The sequence below is a fragment of the Zophobas morio genome, unplaced genomic scaffold (genome assembly GCF_036711695.1).
Source record: "Zophobas morio isolate AGI-343-1 ecotype UQ-CSIRO unplaced genomic scaffold, CSIRO_AGI_Zmor_V1 ptg000020l, whole genome shotgun sequence".
Lineage (NCBI taxonomy): Eukaryota > Metazoa > Arthropoda > Insecta > Coleoptera > Tenebrionidae > Zophobas > Zophobas morio.
Window position 1 is genome coordinate 2,071,014 of NW_026972125.1, and position 23,703 is coordinate 2,094,716.

The 23,703-nt window shown below is 28.6% G+C and overlaps 5 protein-coding genes across 8 annotated transcripts; all 5 read left to right on the top strand.

Moving 5' to 3' along the window:
* The first annotated feature begins 1,818 nt into the window (after window positions 1-1,818).
* On the top strand, window positions 1,819-2,695 carry LOC135131260 (glutathione S-transferase 1-like). Its single transcript, XM_064058921.1, has 3 exons — window positions 1,819-2,041; window positions 2,098-2,301; window positions 2,355-2,695. Exons 1-3 carry the CDS (start codon window positions 1,901-1,903, stop codon window positions 2,658-2,660), a joined length of 651 nt encoding a protein of 216 aa, XP_063914991.1. The 5' UTR covers window positions 1,819-1,900; the 3' UTR covers window positions 2,661-2,695.
* A 5,597-nt stretch (window positions 2,696-8,292) lies between these two features.
* Window positions 8,293-9,285, top strand: LOC135131261 (glutathione S-transferase 1-like). 2 transcript variants are annotated; one of them, XM_064058923.1, is made up of 4 exons: window positions 8,293-8,574; window positions 8,629-8,832; window positions 8,887-9,199; window positions 9,251-9,285. In XM_064058923.1, the coding sequence occupies exons 1-3, from the start codon at window positions 8,434-8,436 to the stop codon at window positions 9,190-9,192; spliced, it is 651 nt and encodes a 216-aa protein (XP_063914993.1). In that variant the 5' UTR covers window positions 8,293-8,433; the 3' UTR covers window positions 9,193-9,199; window positions 9,251-9,285. The 2 variants fall into 2 exon arrangements, with proteins under 2 accessions (XP_063914993.1, XP_063914992.1); XM_064058922.1 differs by lacking the exon at window positions 9,251-9,285 and having other exon boundaries at window positions 8,887-9,242.
* A 3,912-nt stretch (window positions 9,286-13,197) lies between these two features.
* Window positions 13,198-14,099, top strand: LOC135131334 (glutathione S-transferase D1-like). The gene is made up of 3 exons (XM_064059008.1): window positions 13,198-13,464; window positions 13,510-13,713; window positions 13,773-14,099. Exons 1-3 carry the CDS (start codon window positions 13,324-13,326, stop codon window positions 14,076-14,078), a joined length of 651 nt encoding a protein of 216 aa, XP_063915078.1. The 5' UTR covers window positions 13,198-13,323; the 3' UTR covers window positions 14,079-14,099.
* Window positions 14,100-14,101: 2 nt separating this feature from the next.
* On the top strand, window positions 14,102-15,098 carry LOC135131336 (glutathione S-transferase 1-like). Of its 3 annotated transcripts, none has more exons than XM_064059010.1 (4): window positions 14,102-14,336; window positions 14,381-14,584; window positions 14,639-14,948; window positions 14,992-15,098. In XM_064059010.1, exons 1-3 carry the CDS (start codon window positions 14,196-14,198, stop codon window positions 14,942-14,944), a joined length of 651 nt encoding a protein of 216 aa, XP_063915080.1. In that variant the 5' UTR covers window positions 14,102-14,195; the 3' UTR covers window positions 14,945-14,948; window positions 14,992-15,098. The 3 variants fall into 3 exon arrangements, with proteins under 3 accessions (XP_063915080.1, XP_063915081.1, XP_063915079.1); XM_064059011.1 differs by having other exon boundaries at window positions 15,005-15,098; XM_064059009.1 differs by having other exon boundaries at window positions 14,639-15,098.
* A 5,446-nt stretch (window positions 15,099-20,544) lies between these two features.
* Window positions 20,545-22,098, top strand: LOC135131453 (alpha-tocopherol transfer protein-like). The gene is made up of 6 exons (XM_064059223.1): window positions 20,545-20,908; window positions 20,963-21,113; window positions 21,165-21,417; window positions 21,486-21,596; window positions 21,643-21,748; window positions 21,802-22,098. The coding sequence occupies exons 1-6, from the start codon at window positions 20,788-20,790 to the stop codon at window positions 21,897-21,899; spliced, it is 840 nt and encodes a 279-aa protein (XP_063915293.1). The 5' UTR covers window positions 20,545-20,787; the 3' UTR covers window positions 21,900-22,098.
* Window positions 22,099-23,703: the final 1,605 nt, after the last annotated feature.

Below are 23,703 nucleotides of genomic sequence, written 5' to 3' on the forward strand. Positions count from 1 at the left end.
CCTAAAAACGGAAAAATTAAAAAATTGAAGAAATGAAAAATTGAAAAATCAAAACGTTAAAATTTTTTTAATAATTGAAAAATTGAAAAATCAAAAACCTAAAAACGGAAAAATTAAAAAATTGAAGAAATGAAAAATTGAAAAACTGAGAGTTTATAAAGACAAAGTTGAAAATTGAAAAATAGAGATATTTAAAAATCGCAAAATTGAAAAGGAGAAAAATTGATAAAACGCAAATTGGAACATCGGAAAATCGAGAAATCGAGAAATTGAAAAGTTGAGAAATTGCAAAACCCAAAAAATTGAATAATAAATAATCTGAAAAGTCTCAAAAATGAAATTTAGAAAAATTGAAAAATTAGAGAAAAACTGAAAAAATCTTAATACTGAAATATCCAAAAAAGTTAAAAAATGAAGTCGAAAAATAAAAATCTTAAAAAATTGAAAAATCAAGAACCTAAAAACTGAAAAATTAAAGAATTGAAGAAATGAAAAATAAAAAAACTGAGAGTTTATAAAAGTCAAAGTTCAAAAATTGAAAAATAGAGATATTGTAAAATCGAAAAACTGAAAATCGAGAAATAGCAAAATTGAGAAACTGCAAAATCCAAAAAATTGAATAATAAATAATTTGAAAAATCCCAAAACTGAAATTTCAAAAAATTGAAAAATTAGAGAAAAACTGAAAAATGGAAAAACTGAAAAATCTCAATACTGTAATATCCAAAAACTGAGAAATTAAAAAAAATTGAAAGATTGAGAAGTTAAAAAAGTGAAGTAAAAAAATCAAAACGTTAAAAAATTTAAAAAATTGAAAAATCAAAAACCTAAAATGCTGAAAAATTGAAGAATTGAAGAAATGAAAAACAGAAAAACTGAGAGTTTATAAAGTCAAATTTGAAAAATTGGAAAAACGTAAAATTGAAACATGGGAAAGGTGAGAAATCGAAAAATTGAAAATCGTATAGTTGAAGAGTTTAGAAATTGTAAATTCGAAATACTGAATAATAAACAATCTGAGAAATTCCAAAACTGAAATTTCGAAAAATTGAAAAATTAAAGAAAAACAAATAAAAAAATCGAAAAATGGAGAAATCGAAAAATCAAAAACTTGAAGTCGGAAAATCGAAACCTTAAAAAATAGAGAAATTGAAAAATCAAAAATCTGAAAAATCGAAAAATGGGAAAATTCAAAACTTGAAAAATCGAAACAGTCGAAAGTCAAGAAATGAGAAAATCAAAACATCGATTTCATGAAAAATCAAAAAAATTGAGGGTTTACAAAAGTCAAAAATTGAAAAATCGTAAAATTGAAGAGGGGAAAAATTGAAAAAACGTAAAACTTAAACATCGGAAAATTGAGAAATTGAAAAACTGAAAATCGAAAATTTGAAAAATTATGAAATCCAAAAATTGCATAATGAATAAATTGAAAAATTCCAAAACTAAAATTTCGGAAAACCGAAAATTCGAAAGTTGAAAAAGCAAGAAATCGAAAAGCCGAAAAATGAAAAATCTCAATGTCAAGAAAAAAAATTCAACACAGATTATTAAACCACAAGTTCGCGATTATGTTACCTTTTAACATTTAAAATAATTGTCAAGTTATTTTATTTCAGGAATGATGGGGCAGGGCAGGAGCGCGGTTTGCATACTGATTCGGTGGATTATTTTTCGTTTTTATATTGATTATTGTTGATGTTTGTATTTACAACAAAATACTATTAGTTGCATCAGCCGTATTGAGTGACACACTAATTTTAATCGAGCGAGGTACACTTCTTAAAATTATCGCAGCAACTAAATTTTTATTATTGGTGACCTCCGGAGATATATAAGGAAAATCAACAAGTCATTGTTTAAAGATCACTTTTAGTCAGATCTAGGTTAGATACACACCATGGCTCCGACTCTGTACACGCTTTCGGCCAGCCCTCCGGTACGTGCCGTTTTGATGACCGCCAAGTCAATCGGACTAGATCTGGAACTCAAGCCGGTCAATTTGGTGAAAGGAGAACACAAAACTCCCGAATTTCTGAAAGTAAGTTTTTCATCAGTGCTATATTAAGTAATGACATGTTATTCCAATGATGATAGTTGAATCCACAACACACCCTTCCAACCTTAGTGGACGACGATGGGTACACCATATGGGACAGCCACGCCATCATGCCCTACCTCCTTTCCAAATACGGCAAAAACGATGCTTTATACCCCAAAGATCCGAAAAAAAGGGCTATAGTTGATCAAAGGCTACATTTTGACGGTGGCGTGGCATGGGCAAGGGCTTTGTTGATTTTGGTATTCATTCATTAAACAAACTAGGTTCTTGGTGTTAACTTTTACGTTTGCAGCGTCCCCTCATCTACGAAGGAAAAAAAGGGGTAGCTCAAGAACACATAGATGCAGTACATGAAATCTACTCTTTCGTCGAAAGCTTCCTAGAAGGGAAGCAATGGGTAGCTGGAGATTCTGTCACCATTGCCGACTTTAGTACCATATCGACTTTGAATGCCCTTGGTGTTGTTGTTAAAGTAGAAGGTTCAAAATACCCGAAACTAGCAGCTTATCTTAAGAAAGCGGAGACTTTGGCTGTGGTCCAAGCTACTAAGAATGGGTTCGCTGATTTCGTTGCTCTTGTTACACCTTTGTTGGCTTAAAAAATTGTAAGCTAAATATACCATAAAAAACATAATGCTATATTTTTTTGTGCACAAATACTGGTGTCCAATAGTATTTATACTATATATACAAAGGATTTTTTTTGGGAAAATGGTTATGTTTATATTTTGGAAACACTGTGTTCTACTTTGTATGCATTTTTAAATGTTTTTAGTGACAATTTTTGTGGTTATTTTCGATATCAATATATCGAATATATGCAGAAAAAAAATAAATAATTAAAATAATCGAAATTTTGAAAAATTGGAAACCTGAAAAATCCAGAAAATTAAAAATCGAAAAATCTTACAGATCGAAAAATCTAAAGATCTAAAAAATCTAAAATCTAAAGAAATCGAAACAAAAAAATCGTAAAACTGAAAAATTGAAAAGTCGAGAAGTCGAAAATTTGAGAAACCGAAATAGGCCAAAATGAAAATATCGAAAAGTAAAAAATTGAAAAATTCGAAAAATTGAAATATATCAAAAGATCGAGAAATCCGAAAGTCATGAAGCCAAAAAATCAAAAATTGAGAAATCGAAATAGGGTAAAATCGAAAATACGAAAAGTTAAAAGTTGAAAAACTAGAAAATCGAAGAATCCAAAAGCGGAAAAATAAAAAAACAAAAAACGGAAAAATAGAAAAACTGAGAAATAAAAAAAATCGAAAAGTTGTAAATTGAAAAACTGGTAAATCGAAAAACTGAATAATTAAAAAATCGAAACATCCAAATCTCGATAAATTGGGAAATCAAAACAATTAAAAATCGATAAATTTTAAAAATGGAAAACTAAAAAGTCGAAAATTTGAAAAACGAAAAATTGAAAAACAGAAAAACTAAAACCGGGAAGTCAAAAAATCGAAAGATTAAGAAATTTGCCTTCATTTGAAAAATTCGAAATCATAAAAAATTGAAATATGGAAGAATAGAAAAATCGAAAAAGTAAAAAAATCGACACATCGAAAAATCCAGAAGTCAAAAAACAAAATCGAAGAATCGAAATATTGAAAAATTCCAAAACTGAAATATCGAAAAACTGAAAAATTAAAGAAAAACTGCAGAATGGAAAAACTGAAAAATTCCAAAAAACTGACGAACTGGAAAATCGAAACAACCGCAAGTCAAGTTGAAAAATCGAAAATTTGAAAAAACGGAAAATTCGAAAAACTGAAAAATTGAAATATCGGAAAACTGTAATAAAAATTGAGAAATCGAAAAATCTGCAATTTTAAAAATTGAAAAATTAAAATATAAAAATCGACGGAACGAAAAATCCAGAAGTCAAAAATTGAAAAACCGAAGAATCGAAATATTGAAAATTCCTAAAACTAAAATGTTGAAAAACTGAAGAATTGAAAAACTTTAAAAACCAAAAAAATGGAAAAATTGGAAAATCGAGAAATCAAAAAAAATAACGACGGAAAATCTAAAAAAATTGAAGAATGGAAAAACCGAAGAATCTCAAAAGTGAAATAGGTATGTATCCAAAAACTGAGAAATAAAAAAATTGAAAAATGGAGAAATCAAAATGTTAAAACAGTGAAGTCGAAAAATTAAAACCTTATAATATTGAAAAATTCAAAATCAAAAATCTAAAAAATTGAAAGATTAAAGAATTGCAGAATTGAAAAATCGAAAATATTTAAAAATTGTAAAACTGATAAGGAGAAAATCGCGAAAAACGTAAAATTTAAACATCGGAAAATTGGGAAATCGAAAAATTGAAATTCGTGATATTCAAGAATTGAGAAATTATAAAATCGAAAAATTGAATAATAATAATAAACTGAAAAATCGGAAAACTGAAATATCGAAAAATTGAAAAATGAAAGAAAAACTGAAAAATCCAAAAACTGAAACATCCAAAAACTGAGAAATTAAAAATTTGAAAAATTGAGAAATTGAAAAACGAAAAACGTGAAGTCGAAACATTAAAAAATTGAAAAATTGAAAAATCAAAAACCTGAAAAATAGAAAAATTGAAAAATTGAAGAACTGAAAATCGAGAAGTTGTAAAATCGAAAAATTGAATAATAAATATTCTCCAAATATTCAAAAACTGGGAAATTAAAAAATTGAAAAATTCAGAAATAAAAAAGTCAAAAAGTGAAGTCGAAAAATCAGAACCTTAAAAAATCGAAAAACTGAAAAATGGGAACATCGAAAAACCGAAAATCCAAAAAGTAAAAACTCGAAAAACCGAGAAATCGAAAAATCAAAAGATCGAGAAATCGAGAAGTCGAAAAGTCGAAAAATTGAGAAACCGAAATAAGCCAAAATCGAAAATACGCAACGTCAAAATTTGCAAAATTAGAAAATCGAAAAATCTAAAAACAGAAAAATAAAAAAACGAAAATCGAGAAACTGAACAATCAAAATATCGAAACATCCACATTCGATAAATCGAAAAAACGAAAAATTGAAAAAGAGAAAATCTCAAACCGGAAAGTCGAAAAATCGAAAGATTCTGAAATCGAAAAATCTGAAATTTTAAAAATTGAAAATTTAAAATACAAAAATTTCAAAAATCTAAAACTTAAAAACCGAGAAAGTAAAAAAATCGCCACACCGAAAAATTCAGACGTCAAAAATCGAAAAGTCGAAGAATCGAAATATTGAAAAAACCCAAAACCGAAATATGCAGAAGGTGAGAATCTAAAAAATTGAAAAATTCAGAAATCGAAAAATCAAAAAAGTGAAGTCTAAAATTCGAAACCTAAGAAAATGGAAAAACTGAAAAATCAAAAACCCCAAATATCGAAAAATTGAAGAATTGAAGAACTGGAAAATTGAAACAGTGGGAAAACAAGAAATAGAAAAATCAAAACATTGATTAATTGAAAAATCGAAAAATTGAGAGATTATAAAAGTCAAATTTGAAAAATTGAAAAATCGAAAATCTGAAAAACCGAAAAATTTAAAAACAGAAAATTTAAAACCAGCAAGTTGAAAAATCGAAAGATTAAGACAAACTGAAGAATGGAAAAACTGAAAAATCTCAAAACTGAAATATCCAAAAAATGATAAACTAAAAAAATTGAAAAATTGAGAAATCAAAAAGTTAAAAAAGTGAAACTGCATATGTTATAATTCCTCAATTTTTGTTTTGCCTTGTTGATCAATTTTTGTTTTGTTTTGTAATATTGTATTTTAATTTATGTATTATAACCTTGTCCTGTTATTGGGCTTTAATCCCGTTGGGCACTGTATTGAAATAAATAAAAACCGAAAAATCAAAACCTTAAAAAATTGAAAAATTGAAAAATCAAAAACCTATAAATTGAAGGATTGAAGAAATGAAAAATCGAAATATGTATTTAAAAACGTAAAAGTAAGACGAGAAAAATTGGAAAAACGTAAAACTGAAACATCGGAAAATTGAAAATCGTGAAATTGAAGAATTCAGAAATTGTAAAATCGAAAAATTTAATAATAAATAAACCGAAATCACAAAACTGAAATTTCGAAAAATGAAAAATGAAAGAAAAACTGAAAAATCTCAAAACTGAAATATTCAAAAACTGAGAAATTAAAAAGCTGAAAAATTGAGAAATCGAAAAATCAAAAAAGTGAAGTCCAAAAGCCGAAACCTAAAAAAATGGAAAAACTGGAAAACCAAAAACATGAAAAACAAAGAAATTGAAGAATTGAAGAACTGGAAAATCAATACAGTCAGAAGTCAAGAAATAAGACAATGAAAACATTGATTAATTGAAAAATCGAAAAATTGGGAGTTTATAAAAGTAAAATTGAAAAATCGACAATTTAAAAATACGAAAAATTGAAAAGATAGATTTTCTATCTAACCCCAGGAACTTGAAAAATCGAAAATTTGAAAAAACGAAAAACTCGATAAATTGAAAAATTGAAATATAGAAGAATTAAAATGAAAAATCGAGAAATCAAAAAATTTAAAATCTAAAAATCGAAAAATTGAAATATCGAAAAAGTAAAAAAATCTGCACATCGAATAATCGAGAAGTCAAGAATCAAAAAGTCGAAGAGTCCAAATATTGAAAAATCTCAAAACTGAAATATCGAAAAACTGAAAAATGAAAAAAAACTGAAGAATGGAAAAACTGAAAAATCCCAAAACTGAAATATCCAAAAACTGAGAATTTAAAAAATTGAAAAATTGTGAAATCGAAAAATCAAAAAAATAAGTCGAAAAATGGAATTTGAAGAACTGGAAAATCGAAACAATCGAAAGTCAAGAAATGGGAAAATCCAAACATGGATTAATGGAAAAATCGACAAATTAGACAGAAGTGAAATTAGTCTCTAAAATAAGAAGAGGGAGAGTGAGGATGGCTAGTACTTGTTAAGATAAGACTGATTTTGGCAAATGACATACCTCTAAGAAAATAGAGGGGGGGCTAGTACTTGAGAAAGCTAAACTTAGCCCCGCCCAAGAAATAAATCTTATGACAAATAATACAACAAAAAAGTCAAGATTAGCGCTTTTTTACAGCCTAATTTCTATTACTTCCGACTCCCAGTCAAGAGAAGAACATATAATATAACTAACTCCGCCCACCCACCCGTCTCCATTTCGGTTATTAAATTTATCTACTCTGAATGAAAGGTGGATCTTATACAGACATAAAATTGGTCTCCAAAAAAATAGAGGGAGGATGGGTGGGGCTAGTACTTGTAACGAAAAAACTGAACAATATTAGGAGTAATAACTGGAATGGGCGGGGCTATTGCTTGCCTATAAAAGACTCTTTAGGAGAAAGCTAAACTTAGCCCCGCCCACCCACCCATTCTCTCATTTTTTTTCTTCTGAAATAAGAAATAAATCTTATGACAACTAATACAACATAAAGGTCACGAAAAGGTAAAAAAATCGACATATCGAAAAGTCGAAGAATCGAAATATTGAAAAATCAAAAGAGTGAAGTCGTAAAAGTGAAACGTTAAAAAAACGACAAATTGAAAAATCAAAAACTGAAAAAATGAAGAACTGGAAAATCGAAACGGTCAAACATTGATTAATTGAAAAATCAAAAAATTAAGAACATAGAAAAGTCAAAAATTGAAAAATCGTAAAATTGAAGAGGAGAAAAATTGAAAAAACTTAAAACTGAATCATCGGAAAATTGGAAAATCGAAAAATTGAAAAATTGAGAAATGTAAAATCGAAAAAATATTTTCAATAACTTGAAAAATCTCAAAACCAAAATTTCGAAAACTTGAAAAATCCCAAAATTGAAATATCCAAAAATTGAGAAATTAAAAAATAGAAAACTGAAAAATCAAAAAGAGAAAAAAATCGACACATCGAAAAATCCAAAAGTCAAAAAAAAATCAAAAGTCGAAGAAACGAAATCTTGAAAAATTAATAAATGAAGTCGACAAATCGAAACGTTAAAAAAACGACAAATTGAAAAATCGTAAAATTTAAGAGGAGAAAAAGTGAGTTTCCCATAGAAATTATGGTCGAAACGGGTTAGGATGTGTATCAGATCACGAAACATGGCTTACGGATCAAACCGTTTCTGAACGCTTAGAGTCGACATTGGCCTGAGTGCGCTCTGGTTTATGGATCAAACAAGTTCTCAGGCGACTAGAGAAGAGTTGGAATCTTTCGTTGCTCTTGTAAACCATTGTTGACATAAATGCAAATTACTTAATCTATTTGAGTGCGTGCGTGCATAAATACAGGTTTTCAGATCTAATTACTTATGTTGACCTTCCACACATACGCAACTCCAACAGGAAAAACATCAAACCACGCAGTTCGAAATCATCGCTAATCAGATCACCATGGCACCGATTCTGTACCTGATTTCTATAAGCCCTCCTGCGCGCTCCGTCCTGATGACCGCCGAGTCAATCGGACTAAATCTGCAACTCAAGGAGGTCAATTTGCTGAAAGCAGAACACAAGAAACCCGAATTTCTGAAAGTAAGATTTTCACACACACTTATTTAATTAATGAAAAAATCCTTCCAACGGTAGTTAAACCCGCAACACACCGTTCCAACCTTGGTAGACGAAAACGGCTTCATCTTATGGGACAGCCACGCCATCATGCCCTATTTGCTCTCCAAGTACGCCAAAGACGACACTCTGTACCCCAAAAACGCGACAAAACGGGCTTTAGTTGATCAGAGGTTGCATTTCGACAGTGGTGTGGCTTGGGCAACGACGAAGTTGGTTCTGGTAAATAGTCACCAAAACACTAAGTAGCTGGTTGGTTTGACTTTAGATTTGCAGAGACCCATTATCTACCATGGAAAAAAGGAAATACTGCAAGAACACGTCGATGCGGTACACGAAGTCTACTCTTTCGTCGAAAGTTTCCTAGAAGGCAAGCAGTGGATAGCTGGGGATTCTGTGACCATAGCAGACTTTAGTTTCATAACGACCTTGACTTCTCTTGACGTTATTATCAAAATAGAAGCGACCAAATATCCGAAATTGGTGGCTTATCTTGAGAAAACTGAGTCATTGCGTGAGTGCCAGGCCACCAGGAATAGATTCGACGGTTACGTTGCTCTCATTAAATCAAGATTGGCTTGAAGTATTTGTAAACATATACTTACATGTAAAATAAATTAAATTTATTGATTTACTTTAGTTATCAGTGGTTAGATAACAACAACAACAACAACACAGCAGGACACACAAAAGTGCTAACTCATCTAGATAATAAACATTAAATTTCCAACCAAGTTCGTATTTTTTTAGCGTCTTCTTAACGATATCTTGCTTTTTCAACTTTCGAATTTTCAGTAGTTTTGCGATTTTTCAGTTTATTTATTAAGCAATTTTTAGATTTTATAATTTTTCAATTTTTCGATTTTCAGTTTTTCGACTTCTCAATCGATTTGATTTTCCCATTTCTTGAGTTTCGACTGTCTCTATTTTTCAGTTTTTCAATTTTTCAATTTTTCGATTTTCAAGTTTTTTTCTAATTTTAAGGTTTCGCTTTTTCGACTTCATTTTTTTGATTTTTCGATTTCTTAATTTTTCAATTTTTTAATTTGTTAATTTTGGATACTTCAGTTTTGGGACAGTTTTTCTTTCATTTTTCAATTTTTCGAAATTTCAGTTTTGGAAGTTTTCAGTTACTTGTTATTAAAGTTTTCGATTTTACAATTTCTCAATTTCTCCTCTTCAATTTTACGATTTTTAAATATTTCGATTTTTCAATTTTCAAATTATTGGCTTTTCTATATTCTCAATGTTTCGATTTTTCAATTAATCGGTGTTTTGATTTTCCTATTTCTTGAATTTGGACTGTTTCTATTTTCCAATTTTTCAATTCTTCAATTTTCCCATTTTTCAGTCTTGGGATTTTTCAATATTTCGATTCTTCGATTTTTATCAATTTTTCAATGGTCTGATTTTTCAATTTTTCGTTTTTTTAAATTTTGGAGTTTCAATTTCTGGTTTTGCCTTTTTAAATTATACATTTTTGAATTTTTCAATTTTTCCGTTTTTTAAATTTTAGATTTTTCGATTTTTCAATTTTTCAAATGTGGGTTCTATAAACTGTAAATTTCAGTTTTGAAATTTTTCAGATTGTTTATAATTCAATGTTTCGACATTACAATTTCCCAATTTTTCAATTTTTCGGTTTCTCAATTTTCCGCTTTTTCAGATTTTTGCTTATTCAGTATTTCGATTTTTTTAAGGTTTCGATTTTTCAACTTCGTTTTTTTGATTTTTCAATTTTCTATTTTCTCAGTTTTTCAGTTTTTCCATTCTTCAATATTTCTTTGATTTTTCAGTTTTTCGATATTTCAAAATATATTTAGGGATTTTTCAATATATCGATTTTGACTTTTGGATTTTTCGATGAGTCGATTTTTTTACTTTTTCGATTTTTGAATTTTAAATTTTTCAATTTTCTGGTATTTTAATTTTTCAATTTTTCTAACTTGACTTTTTTAAACTATTAATTTTCCGATTTTCAATTAATCGATGTTTTAATTTTTCCATTTCTTGGCTTTTGATGTTTCGATTTTTCAGTTTTTCAATTCTTCATTTTTTCGATTTTTCAGGTTTTTGATTTTTTGATTTTTCTAATTTTTAAGGTTTCTATTTTTCGACTTCACTTTTCTGATTTTTCGATTTCTCAATTTTCAATTTGTTAATTTTTCAGATTTTGGATATTTCAGTTTTGAAATCTTTCAGTATTTTTTTCATTTTTCCGTTTTTCGAAATTTCAGTTTTGGATTTTTTAGTTTATTTATTATTCAATTTTTCGATTTTACAATTTTTCAATTGATCGATTTTCGGTTTTTTGATTACTCAATTTTCCGATGTTTCAGTTTAACGGTTTTTCCAATTTACGATATTTTAAATATTTCGATTGTTCATTTTTCCTGTTCTTCAATGTTTCAATTTTTTCGGTTTTTGGTTTTTCAGTTTTGCAATTTATTACGGTTGGAATATTTCGACTTCACTTTTTGACTTTTTGATTTCTCAGTTTTTCAGTTTTTTAATTTCTCAGATTTTGGGTATTTCAGTTTTGGAATTTTTCAGTTATTTATTATTAAATTTTTCGACTTTACAATTTCTCAATTTTTCATTTCTCGCTTTCTCAATTTTTCTCTTCTTCAATTTTACGATTTTTAAATATTTCGATTTTTTAATTTTTCTTAAATTTGACTTTTATAAACTCTTAGTTTTTCGATTTTTGATTTTTCAATTCTTCAATTTTTCGATTTTTGGGTTTCTGATTTTTCAATTTTTCAATTTTTTACAGTTTGGATTTTTCGACTTCACGTTTTTGACATTTTGATTTCTTAATTTTTCTGTTTATTTTTCAACTAATCGACGTTCTGATTTTCCGATTTCTTCACTTTCGGTTTCGATTATTCAGTTTTCGACTTCACTTTTTTGACTTTTCGATTTCTCAATTTTTCAATTTGTTAATTTTTCAGTTTTGGGATCTTTAAGTTTTTCATACATTTTTCCGTTTTTCGAAATTTCAGTTTTGGGTGTTTTCAGCTTCTTTATTATTCAGTTTTGCGATTTTACAATTTTTCAATTTATCGATTTTCAGTTTTTTGATTTCTCTATTTTTCAATTTTACGATTTTTAGTTATTTCTATTTTTCAATTTTTAGAATTTGACTTAAACTCCCAGTTTTTCGATTTTTCATTTTTCAATTCTTCAATTTTTCAATTTTTTTGGTTTTTGGTTTTTCAATTTTTCAAGTTATTACGGTTGGGATATTTCGACTTCGCTTTTAGACTTTTCGATTTCTCAATTTTTCCGTTTTTTAATTTCTCAGTTTTTGGGTATTTCAGTTTTGAGATTTTTAAGCTTTTCCATTCTCCAGTTTTTCTTTAATTTTTCAATTTTTAGAAATCAGTTTTGGGGTTTTTCAGTTAATTATTATTCTTCAATTTCATTTTTCAAGTGTTTGATTTCACTTTTTCGATTTTTCCATTTCTCACTTTTGCTTCCATTTTTCAGTTTTTCGATATCTCAGTCTTGGGATTTTTCACTATTTCTCAATTTTTGAATAATCCGATTTTTCAATTTTTCGTTTTTTTAAATTTTGGAGTTTCGATTTTTAGTTTTTCCGTGTTTAAAGTTTAGATTTGTGAATTTATCAATTTTTCAGTGTTTTAAATTATACATTTTTCGATTTTTATTTTCTTCAATTCTTCAATTTTTGAAGGACCTGATTTTCAACTTCACTTTTTTGACTTTTTGATTCTTCAATATTTCATTTTTTAATTTCTCAATTTTTGGATATTTCAGTTTTGAGATTTTTCAGTTTTTTCATTCTTCAGTTTTTCTTTCATTTTCCATTTTTTGAAATTCAGTTTTGGGATTTTTCGCATTGTTTATAATTCAATTTTTCGATTTCACAATTTCTCAATTTTTCAATTTTTCGGTTTCTCAATTTTCCGATGTTCCGGTTTTACGTTTCAAACTTGGGATTTTTCAGTATGTCGATTCTTCGACTTTTTATCAATTTTTCAACTTTTCGATTTTCTAAATTTTACATTTTTAGATTTTTCAATTTTTCAAATTTGACTTCTATAAACTCTAAAAGTTTTTCTATTTTTCATTTTTTCAATTTTTCTATTATTCAAAATTTAGGTTTTAAATTTTTTAGTTTTTCAATTTTTGCAGGACTTCACTTTTAACTTTACTTTTTTGACTTTTTGCTTTCTCATTATCTACCATGGAAAAAAGGAAATACTGCAAGAACACGTCGATGCGGTACACGAAGTCTACTCTTTTGTCGAAAGCTTCCTAGAAGGCAAGCAGTGGATAGCTGGGGATTCTGTGACCATAGCAGACTTTAGTTTTATTACGACCTTGACTTCTCTTGATGTTATTATCAAAATAGAAGCGACCAAATATCCGAAATTGGTGGCTTATCTTGAGAAAACGGAGTCATTGCGTGAGTGCCAGGCCACCAGGAACAGATTCGACGGTTACGTTGCTCTCATTAAATCAAGATTGGCTTGAAGTATTTGTAAACATATACTTACATGTAAAATAAATTAAATTTATTGATTTACTTTAGTTATCAGTGGTTAGATAACAACAACAACACAGCAGGACACACAAAAATGCTAACTCATCTATCTTTTGACCCTTACTGATAACCTTGTGACTTAGCGGTAGAACAAAAATGACCAAATATAACGCCGCGTCTTGTCATTTTTCCTTGACACCATGGCACCTACACTCTATGTGATCCCAGCGAGCTCCCCGGTACGAGCTGTCCTAATGACAGCCAAAGCAATTGGGCTAAATTTGGAACTAAAGACACTTGATATGAGTGCCGGAGAACACACAACACCCGAATTTCTAAAGGTAACATTTCTATAGATCTAGACCCTATTTTCACCTATTCTTTAGCTGAACCCACAACACACAGTACCGACTTTAGTGGATGAAGACGGATACGTTTTATGGGACAGTCATGCCATAATGCCGTACCTACTTTCGAAGTATGGTAAAGACAGTTCTTTGTACCCTTCGGGACTCAAGGAACGGGCTCTCGTGAACCAAAGGCTACATTTTGATAGTAGCGTATCCTTCGCCAAACTTTTACAAATTTGGGTGGGTAGGTCATAAGTATAGACTGATTACGTTAATTTATGTTTGTTTTTGGTACTTAGCTGCCCATTGTCCACCAAGGAAAGAAACACGTAGATCCGACGGATGTGGAAGCAGTCAATGAAATCTACTCGTTTGTGGAAAGTTTCCTGGATGGTAGAAAATGGGTGGCCGGGGATTCTGTCACCATTGCTGATTTTAGTACCATAACGACGCTCACTTCTTTGGATGTTCTGGTCAAAATTGAAGCCACCAAGTATCCCGATTTGGTTGCTTATCTTAAGAGAGCTGAAGGTTTGCCGGTGTATGATGTTAGTAAGAAAGGTCTCGATGTTTTCGTTAGTTCCGTGAAACAAAGGCTTTCTTAATATATAAATTGCACTTTGTTGTCTTAAGTTTTTTCAATCCCTTATCTATATGTCTGTCTTAGTTATCACCACGTAACTTAGATAAGAACGACCACTTGTGCAAATTATCATTACACCATGGCACCAACACTGTACATAACCCCTGCCAGTCCCCCGGTACGATCAGTCCTCATGGCTGCCAAAACAATTGGTTTAAATCTGGACTTGCAGCAGGTCAATTTGTTCAAAGAAGAACACAAAACCCCCAAATTTCTTAAAGTAAGTAGTTGTTTTTGGTGGAAAACTCTAGATTTGTGATTTAGATGAACCCGCAACACTCGCTTCCAACTCTGGTGGACGACGATGGGTACGTTCTATGGGACAGCCATGCCATAATGGCCTATCTCGTTTCCAAATATGCCACAAGCGACTCTCTTTATCCCTCTGATATCAAAACTAGAGCACTTGTGGATCAACGACTCCATTTTGACAGCAGTGTAGTTTTTAGAACATTGACACAAATTTTGGTACGTATTTTCAAACAAGTGACGCCTATTCTTGTAATTGTTTTAATCCCTTAGCGACCAATGATTTTTCAAGGAAAAAATAATGTAGATCAGAAAGACATAGATTCGGCTCATGGAGTTTACTCTTTCGTGGAGACTTTTCTAGAAGGTAGAGAGTGGATTGCTGGAGATAGTGTCACTATTGCGGACTTTAGTTTCATATCGAGTCTGACTTCTTTCAATGCTGCTGTTAAGATAGAAGAGTCCAAGTATCCGAAGTTGGCGGGCTATCTTAAAAGGGCGGAGTGTTTGCCCGGGTATGAAGCTAATAAGGAAGGATTGGAAGCTTTCATCGCTATTGTGAAACCACTATTGAAGTGAAAATGTGAATATAGACGTGATCAGTAATTACTTTTTTTTTCAAAAAGAGTTTTTGTTTAGGAAATAACTTGCTTTCGACGAAGATAGAAACTTTTTTTTTGACTTTCAACTGAAATTTTGACGATTTTTGAGATAATAAACATTAAATTTCAAACCAGGTTCGTATTTTTTTAGCGTCTTCTTAACGATATCTTGCTTTTTCAACTTTCAAATTTTCAGTAGTTTTGCGATTTTTCAGTTTATTTATTAAGCAATTTTTAGATTTTATAATTTTTCAATTTTTCGATTTTTAGTTTTTTGACTTCTCAATCGATTTGATTTTTCCATTCCTTGAGTTTCGACTGTCTCTATTTTTCAGTTTTTCAATTTTTCAATTTTTCGATTTTCAAGTTTTTTTCTATTTTTTAAGGTATAGCTTTTTCGACTTCACTTTTTTGATTTTTCGTTTTCTTAATTTTTCAATTTTTTAATTTCTCGTTTTTGGATACTTCAGTTTTGGGACCTTTCAATTTTTCTTTCATTTTTCAATTTTTCGAAATTTCAGTTTTGGAATTTTTCAGTTACTTGAGATTAAATTTTTCGATTTTACAATTTCCCAATTTTTCATTTCTCGATTTCTGAATTTTTCTTATCTTCAATTTTACGATTTTTAAATACATATTTCGATTTTTCAATTTTTAAATTTTTTACTTTTCTAAATTCTCAATTTTTCGATTTTTCAATTAATCGGTGTTTTTCCCCATTTCTTGACTTTGGACTGTTTCTATTTTCCAATTTTTCAATTCTTTAATTTTCCCATTTTTCAGTTTTTTTTTAAGGTTTCGATTTTTCGACTTCACTTTTTCGATTTCTCCATTTCTCAATTTTTCAATTTTTTAATTTCCAACTTTTTTCGATGTTGCAGTTTTGGAATTTTTCAGTTTTTCCAGTCATCAGTTTTTCTTCCATTTTTCAGTTTTTCGAGATTTCAGCCTTGGGATTTTTCAATATTTCGATTCTTCGACTTTTATCAATTTTTCAATGGACCGATTTTTCAATTTTTCGATTTTTTAAATTTTGGAGTTTCGATTTCTGGTTTTGCCTTTTTAAATCATAGATTTTTGAATTTTTCAATTTTTCGGTTTTTTTTAATTTTTCATTTTTCGATTTTTCAATTTTTTTGTATATAAATATTTCAGTTTTGGGATTTTTCAGTTTTTCCATTCTTCAGTTTTTGTTTCATTTTCCATTTTTTGAAATTTCAATTTTGGGATTTTTCAGATTGTTTATAATTCAATGTTTCGACATTACAATTTCCCAATTTTTCAATTTTTCGGTTTCTCAATTTTCCGATGTTTCAGTTTTACGTTTTTTCCATTTTTCTTCTCTTCAATTCTAGGATTTTCAAATATTTGGATTTTTCAATTTTTCAATCTTTCAATTTTTTCAAATTTCCAATTAATCGATATTTTGATTTTCTCATTTCTTCACTTTCAACTGTTTCGGTTTTCCAATTCCTCAATTCTTCAATTATCGGTTTTTTCAGATTTTTTTATTGTTCAATTTTACGATTTTTTTAAGGTTTCGATTTTTCAACTTCATCTTTTTGATTTTTCAATTTTCTATTTTCTCAGTTTTTCAGTTTCTCCATTCTTCAATATTTCTTTGATTTTTCAGTTTCTCGATATTTCAAAATATATTTAGGGATTTTTCAATATTTCGATTTTGACTTTTGGATTTTTTGATGAGTCGATTTTTTTACTTTTTCGATTTTTAAATTTAATTTTTTTCAATTTTCTGGTATTTTAATTTTTCAATTTTTCTAACTTGACTTTTTTAAACTATTAATTTTCCTATTTTTCAATTAATCGATGTCTTGATTTTCCCATTTCTTGGTTTTTGATGTTTCGATTTTTCAGTTTTTCAATTCTTCATTTTTTCGATTTTTCAGGTTTTTGATTTTTTGATTTTTCTAATTTATAAGGTTTCTATTTTTCGACTTCACTTTTTGATTTTTCGATTTTTCAATTTTTCAGATTTTGGATATTTCAGTTTTGAGATCTTTACGGTTTTTTTTTCATTTTTCCGTTTTTCGAAATTTCAGTTTTGGGTTATTCAGTTTATTTATTATTCAATTTTTCGATTTTACAGTTTTTCAATTTATCGATTTTCAGTTTCTCAATTTTCCGGTGGTTCAGTTTAACGGTTTTTCCAATTTACGATATTTTAAATATTTCGATTTTTCGTTTTTCCTGTTCTTCAATGTTTCAATTTTTTCGGTTCTTGGTTTTTCAATTTTGCAAGTTATTACGGTTGGAATATTTCGACTTCACTTTTTGACTTTTTGATTTCTCAATTTTTCAGTTTTTTAATTTCTCAGATTTTGGTTATTTCAGTTTTGAGATTTTTTGGTCTTTCCATTCTTCAGTTTTTCTGTCATTTTCAATTTTTCGAAATTTCAGTTTTGGGATTTTTCAGTTACTTATTATTAAATTTTTCGATTTTACAATTTCCCAATTTTTCATTTCTCGATTTCTCAATTTTTCTCTTCAATTTTACGATTTTTAAACATTTCGATTTTTCAATTTTTCAAATTTGACTTTTATAAATTCTTAGTTTTTCGATTTCTGATTTTTCAATTCTTCAATTTTTCGATTTTTGGGTTTCTGATTTTTCAATTTTTCAATTTTTTACAGTTTGGATTTTTCGACTTCACTTTTTTGACTTTTTGATTTCTCAATGTTTCAGTTTTTTAATTTCTTAGTTTTTGGTTATTTTAGTTCCGAGATTTTTCACTTATTAATTATTCAATTTTTCGATTTCTCAATTTTTCGCTGTTTCAATTAATTTTTTTCCTCTTCAATTATACCATTTTTAAATGTTTCGATTTTTCAATTTTTGACTCTTCTAAATTCTCAGTTTTCGATTTTTCAATTAATCGATGTTTTGATTTTCCGATTTCTTGACTTTTGGTTCCGATTTTTCACTTTTCCATTTTTCGACTTCACTTTTTTGATTTTTCGATTTCTCAATTTTTCAATTTGTTAATTTTTCAGGTTTGGGATCTTTCAGTTTTTCTTTCATTTTTCCGTTTTTCGAAATTTCACTTTTGGGTTTTTTCAGTTTATTTATTATTCAGTTTTTCGATTTTACAATTTTTCAATTTATCGATTTTCAGTTTTTTGATTTCTCAATTTTCCGATTTTTCATTTTTCAATTCTTCAATTTTTCGCTTTTTGACTTTTTGATTTCTCAATTTTTCAGTTTTCTAAATTCTCAGTTTTTGGATATCTCAGTTTTAAGATTTTTAAGCTTTTCCATTCTCCAGTTTTTCTTTCTCGATTGTAAATTTTTCGATGTTTCAATTTTACGTTTTTTCAATTTTACGATTTTAAATATTTCGATTTTTTTAATTTTTCAATCTTTGACTTTTCTATATTCTCAATTTTTCGATTTTTCAATAAATCGATGTTTTGATTAAAACCAATTCGATTGTTCAACTTTCCAATTCTTCAATTCTTCAATTCTTCAATTTTCCCATTTTTCAAGTGTTTGATTTTTAAATTTTTCATATTTTATTTTTTTTCGACTTCACGTTTCCGATTTTTCCATTTCTCAGTCTTTCAATTTTTTAAATTCTCAATTTTTTTAGTATTTCAGTTTTGGGATTTTTCAGTTTTTCCATTCTCCAGGTTTCCTTCCATTTTTCAGTTTTTCGATATTTCAGTCTTGGGATTTTTCACTGCTTCGATTCTTCGACTTTTCTCGACTTTTGAATTATCCGATTTTTCAATTTTTCGATATTTTAAATTTTGGAGTTTCGATTTTTCGTTTTTCCGTGTTTAAAGTTTAGATTTGTGAATTTATCAATTTTTCAGTTTTTTTAAATTTTACATTTTTCGATTTTTACAATTTTTCAAATTTGACTTTTGTAAACTCCAAGTTTTTCGATTTTTCATTTCTTCAATTCTTCAATTTTTGAAGGATTTGATTTTCAACTTCACTTTTTTGACTTTTTGATTCTTCAATATTTCAATTTTTTAATTTGTCAATTTTTGGATATTTCAGTTTTGAGATTTTTCAGTTTTTTCATTCTTCAGTTTTTCTTTCATTTTCCATTTTTCGAAATTTCAGTTTTGGGATTTTTCACATTGTTTACAATTCAATTTTTCGATTTCACAATTTCACAATTTTTCAATTTTTCGGTTTCTCAATTTTCCGATGTTTCGGTTTTACGTTTTTTCAATTTTTCCTCTCTTCAATTTTACGATTTTTCAATTGATCGATGTTTTGATTTTCCCACTTCTTGACTTTCGATTTTCCAGTTTTTCAATTCTTAAATTTTCTTATTTATCAATTTTTTAATTTTTCAATTTTTTTTAAGGTTTCGATTTTTCGATTTCACTTTTTCGTTTTCTCCGTTTCTCAATTTTCCGATGGTTCAGTTTTATGTTTTTTCAATTTTTCTTCTCTTCAATTTTACGATTTTAAATGTTTGGATTTTTCAATTTTTCAATTTTTGACTTTTCTAAATTCTCAATTTTTCAGTTAATCGACTGTTTCGATTTTCAAGCTCGTCAATTCTTCAGTTATCCGCTTTTTCAGGTTTTTGATTTTTCAATTTTTCGATTTTTTTAGGGTTTCGATTTTTCAACTTCACTTTTTTGATTTTTCCATTTTTTAGATTCTCAGTTTTTGGGTATTTCTGTTTTGGAATTTTTCAGTTTTTCCATTCTTCAATTTATCTTTCATTTTTCAGTTTTTCGATATTTCAAAACATATTTAGAGATTTTTCACTATTTCGATTCTTCGCCTTTTCGATATTTAAATTTTCGATTTCTCACTTTTTCATTTCAGTTCTTCGACATTTCAATTTTTCAATTATTCGAACTTTTCAAATATTTCGATTTCCCAATCTTTTGATTTTTCGACTTCCCGGTTTTAGGATTTCTGCTTTACAATTTTTCAATCTTTCAATTTTGCAAATTTGACTTTATTATGAACTCCCAATTTTCCGATTTTTCGAGTTTTCAGTTAATCGATGTTTTGATTTTCCCATTTCTTGAGTTTCGACTCTTTCGATTTTCCTGTTCTTCAATTCCTCAGTGTTTCGATTTTTCAGATTTTTCAATTTTGAATTTTTCGATTGTTTTAAGGTTTCGATTTTTCGACTTCACTTTTTTGATTTTTCCATTTCTCAAATTTTCGTTGTTTTTTAGACTCTCAATTTTGGGATTTTTCGGTTTTTCATCTTTCGATTTTTCGAATTCACGGTTTTAGATTTTCGATTTTTTTATTTTTCAATTTTGAATTTTTCGATTGTTTTAAGGTTTCGATTTTTCGACTTCACTTTTTTGATTTTTCCATTTCTCAAATTTTCGTTGTTTTTTAGACTCTCAATTTTGGGATTTTTCGGTTTTTCATCTTTCGATTTTTCGAATTCACGGTTTTAGATTTTCGATTTTTTTATTTTTCAATTTTAAAATTTTTCGATTTTTCAACGGTTTGATTTCCCGATTGATCGACGTTTGGATGTTTCGACATTTCGATTGTTCAGTTTTTCAATTATAATTTTTCGATTTTTTATTTTGGCCTATTTCAGTGTCTCAGTTTTTCCATTTCGGCGTGTTTCGTTTTTTTATTTTTCCGCTTTTTATTGTTTTTATTTTTAATCAAACTGTAACGGTGATCTTTGGAATTGGTGATAGGTCTTGGAGTTGGTAAATCCGTATCACCGCACTGATTGCCTGACCTTACAAAAATATTATCAATCCTCGAGTCTTGCTTTTTGTTTTTTTATTAACACAAAACCCAACATCAACCGTTTCTAGTCAGAGATATCCCTCTAAAAAATCTCCCACGACATGCCTTTCCAGTGCGTATCTGCCGAAAAACTTTACCAAAAAGACCCCAACTTGAAAAAGCAAGACGTGGAAGAAATCCAAAAATGGTTGAAAACTCAGCCACATCTACCAAAAGTAGAGGGTATGTTCAAACTTTTACTTAGTTAGTCTTGAAGTTTTCAGTACTCTCTTGTAGACACTCAAATACTGACTTTTCTGCACAAGAGCCACTACGAAAAAGAAGAGGCAAAAAAAATCATTGATAACTATTTCACGTTTCGGACTCGCCATCTCAACATCCTCAGAGCACTCACACCGGATGTTCTAAAAACAGTTGCGTCAGTAACGTAAGTAACTGATAGCTAAAACTTGCAAAATCATATAGTATAAGTACTCAGGTGTCTTAATATCATGCCCAACAAAACTCCAGAAGGATATATCGTCCTGATGGTAAAACAGCTGGACTCACGAGTTAGCAACTTCAACAGCACCCATCTTCTTACGCTGGGTTTCATGGTTGCAGCGTTGCATTGTCATCAGAATGGATTCGAAAATGGTATGGTACTTCTCATTGATTTGAAAGATTTTTCTGTGGGACATTTCCTCAAAACCGACTTCAGTTTATTGAGATGTGTGTTCGGACTCTTGCAGGTACTCACTTATTTCTATTATAGAAAGGATGACTTAGGATTGTGGGACACTTTCAATTTTATTTTCAGAACGGTGCGCCGATGAAGATCAAAGGAATCCACTTGGTGAATGCTACACCATTGACCAAACACATAATAGCCCTATTCAAACATTTCCTGAAGGCCAAATTGTACCAAAAGGTAATCTAAGACAGTTTTTAGTCTACAATCACAAGATTTGTTTTAGATACAAGTCCACGTTCCTAATTCGACCACTGTGTATGAATTTCTGCCGAAGAAGTGTTTGTGTGAAGAACATGGTGGTTGTCTACCATCCAGTAGGATTTTAAGTGGTTTGTGTGGTGCTTGTTTCTAATATTTGTTTAATTCTGACGAACATTTTTAGAAGAAAGTCTGAAAAATTTGTTAGACAACTATGAATTTTTTTCTTGGTACGATGGTCAAAAAGTTGACGAAACAAAAAGAAAAGGAAATGACAAATAATACTATAGTTGAAAATTATCGGGTTACATGGGAAATGTGTATTTTGGGTTGAGCGAATATTTCCACAACTTTAAAAATGAACTGTGGAGCACATTCAAGAAACCGAAGTTTATGTACAACACTTACAAAAGTTGTGATAATCTTTAATAATGCAGATTTTTTAAATATATTACGCTATAAATAGTAAAATACAAACAAATGAATATTTTATTTAGCATCATTATTACGTCGCCTGAGAACTTGTTTGATCTACAGACCAGAGCGGATTCAGGCCAATGTCCACTTTAAGCGCTCAGAAACGATTTGATCTATAAGCTATGTTGCGTGATCTGATACACGGCCTAACCAGTTTCGACCATAATTTCTACGGGAAAGAATTGCTTGGTCGGACTTTACAACGAATAAGTTAGATTATTAATGTTTCTTAACGATTTCTTGCTTTTTTAAATTTCGAATTGACAATTTTTCGAAATTTTAGTTTTGGGATTTTTCAGTGTATGTACTTATTATGCAATTTTTAGATTTTATAATTTTTCATTTTTTGAATTTTTCGATTTTCGGTTTTTAAATATTTGGATTTTTCAATTTTTGTCTTTTATAAACTCTCAATTTTTCGATTTTACAATTAATCGGTTTGATTTTCCCATCTCTTGAGTTTCGATTATTTAGATTTTACAGTTTTTCGATTCTTCAATTTTTCGATTTTATAATTTTTCAATTTTTCAGTTTCACGATTTTCAATTTTTCGATCTTTGAATTTTACGTTTTTCCAATTTTCATTCTCTTCGATTTTTCATATTTCTTCAATTCTTCATTTTGATTTTTCAATTTTTTAAGGTTTTTATTTTTCGATTTCACTTTTTTGACTTTTTGATTTCTCAATTTTTCAATTTTTTAATTTCTGTTTTTAGATATTTGAGATTTTTCAGTCTTTTCATTCTTCAGTTTTTCTTTAATTTTTAAATTTTTCGAAATTTCAGTTTTAGGATTATTTATTAGATTATTTATTTATTCAATTTTCTGATTTTACAATTTCTTAATTTTTCAATTTTTCGATTTGTCAACTTTTTTCAATTTTTGTCCTCTTCAATTTTACGATTTTTAAATATTTCGATTTTTAATTATTCAATTTGTGACTTTTCTAAATTCTCAATTTTTCGATTTTTCAATTAATCGATGTTTTGATTTTTTCGTTTCTTGACTTTCGACTGTTTCGATTTTCCAGTTTTTAAATTATTCATGTTTTCGATTTTTCAAGATTTTGATTTTTTAATTTTTCAATTTCTTTAATTTGTCAGTTTTTTGAGATTTTAGTTTTTCAATTTTTAAAATTTTACATTTTTCGATTTCTCGATTTTTCATTTCCATTCTTGGATATTTATTTCAATTTTTCAAGTTTTGGAAAGTTTCTATTTCTTAATCTTTCGATTTTTCGATTTCCCGGTTTTAGGTTTTCTATTTTACAATTTTTCGTTTTTTCACATTTTCGACTTTTCAATTTTCTAAACTTAACTTTTAAAAACCTCAATATTTCGATTTTTCAACTAATCGATGTTTCGATTTTTTAGATTTTTTATTTTTCAATTTTTCGATTTTTTTTTGGTTTCGATTTATCGACTTCGCTTTTTTGATTTTTCAATTTCTCAATTTTTCAATTTTTTCAAATATCAGTTTTTGGATATTCCAGTTTTGCGATTTTACAGTTTTTCCATTCTTCAGTTTTTCTTTCATTTTTCAGTTTTTCGATATTTCAGTTTTGAGATTTTTCCAAATTTCAAATTATCGACTTTTCGATTTTTGACTT

Coding starts and splice junctions, on each gene's coding strand:
- LOC135131261 (XM_064058923.1), top strand. CDS start 8,434: ATGGCACCGATTCTGTACCTGATTTCTATAAGCCCTCCTGCGCGCTCC. Junction 8,575..8,628: donor AGAAACCCGAATTTCTGAAA/GTAAGATTTTCA, acceptor TTCCAACGGTAG/TTAAACCCGCAACACACCGT. Junction 8,833..8,886: donor CAACGACGAAGTTGGTTCTG/GTAAATAGTCAC, acceptor TTAGATTTGCAG/AGACCCATTATCTACCATGG.
- LOC135131334 (XM_064059008.1), top strand. CDS start 13,324: ATGGCACCTACACTCTATGTGATCCCAGCGAGCTCCCCGGTACGAGCT. Junction 13,465..13,509: donor CAACACCCGAATTTCTAAAG/GTAACATTTCTA, acceptor CCTATTCTTTAG/CTGAACCCACAACACACAGT. Junction 13,714..13,772: donor CCAAACTTTTACAAATTTGG/GTGGGTAGGTCA, acceptor TTTGGTACTTAG/CTGCCCATTGTCCACCAAGG.
- LOC135131260 (XM_064058921.1), top strand. CDS start 1,901: ATGGCTCCGACTCTGTACACGCTTTCGGCCAGCCCTCCGGTACGTGCC. Junction 2,042..2,097: donor AAACTCCCGAATTTCTGAAA/GTAAGTTTTTCA, acceptor CAATGATGATAG/TTGAATCCACAACACACCCT. Junction 2,302..2,354: donor CAAGGGCTTTGTTGATTTTG/GTATTCATTCAT, acceptor TTACGTTTGCAG/CGTCCCCTCATCTACGAAGG.
- LOC135131453 (XM_064059223.1), top strand. CDS start 20,788: ATGCCTTTCCAGTGCGTATCTGCCGAAAAACTTTACCAAAAAGACCCC. Junction 20,909..20,962: donor ACATCTACCAAAAGTAGAGG/GTATGTTCAAAC, acceptor ACTCTCTTGTAG/ACACTCAAATACTGACTTTT. Junction 21,749..21,801: donor ATCCAGTAGGATTTTAAGTG/GTTTGTGTGGTG, acceptor GAACATTTTTAG/AAGAAAGTCTGAAAAATTTG.
- LOC135131336 (XM_064059009.1), top strand. CDS start 14,196: ATGGCACCAACACTGTACATAACCCCTGCCAGTCCCCCGGTACGATCA. Junction 14,337..14,380: donor AAACCCCCAAATTTCTTAAA/GTAAGTAGTTGT, acceptor TTTGTGATTTAG/ATGAACCCGCAACACTCGCT. Junction 14,585..14,638: donor GAACATTGACACAAATTTTG/GTACGTATTTTC, acceptor TTAATCCCTTAG/CGACCAATGATTTTTCAAGG.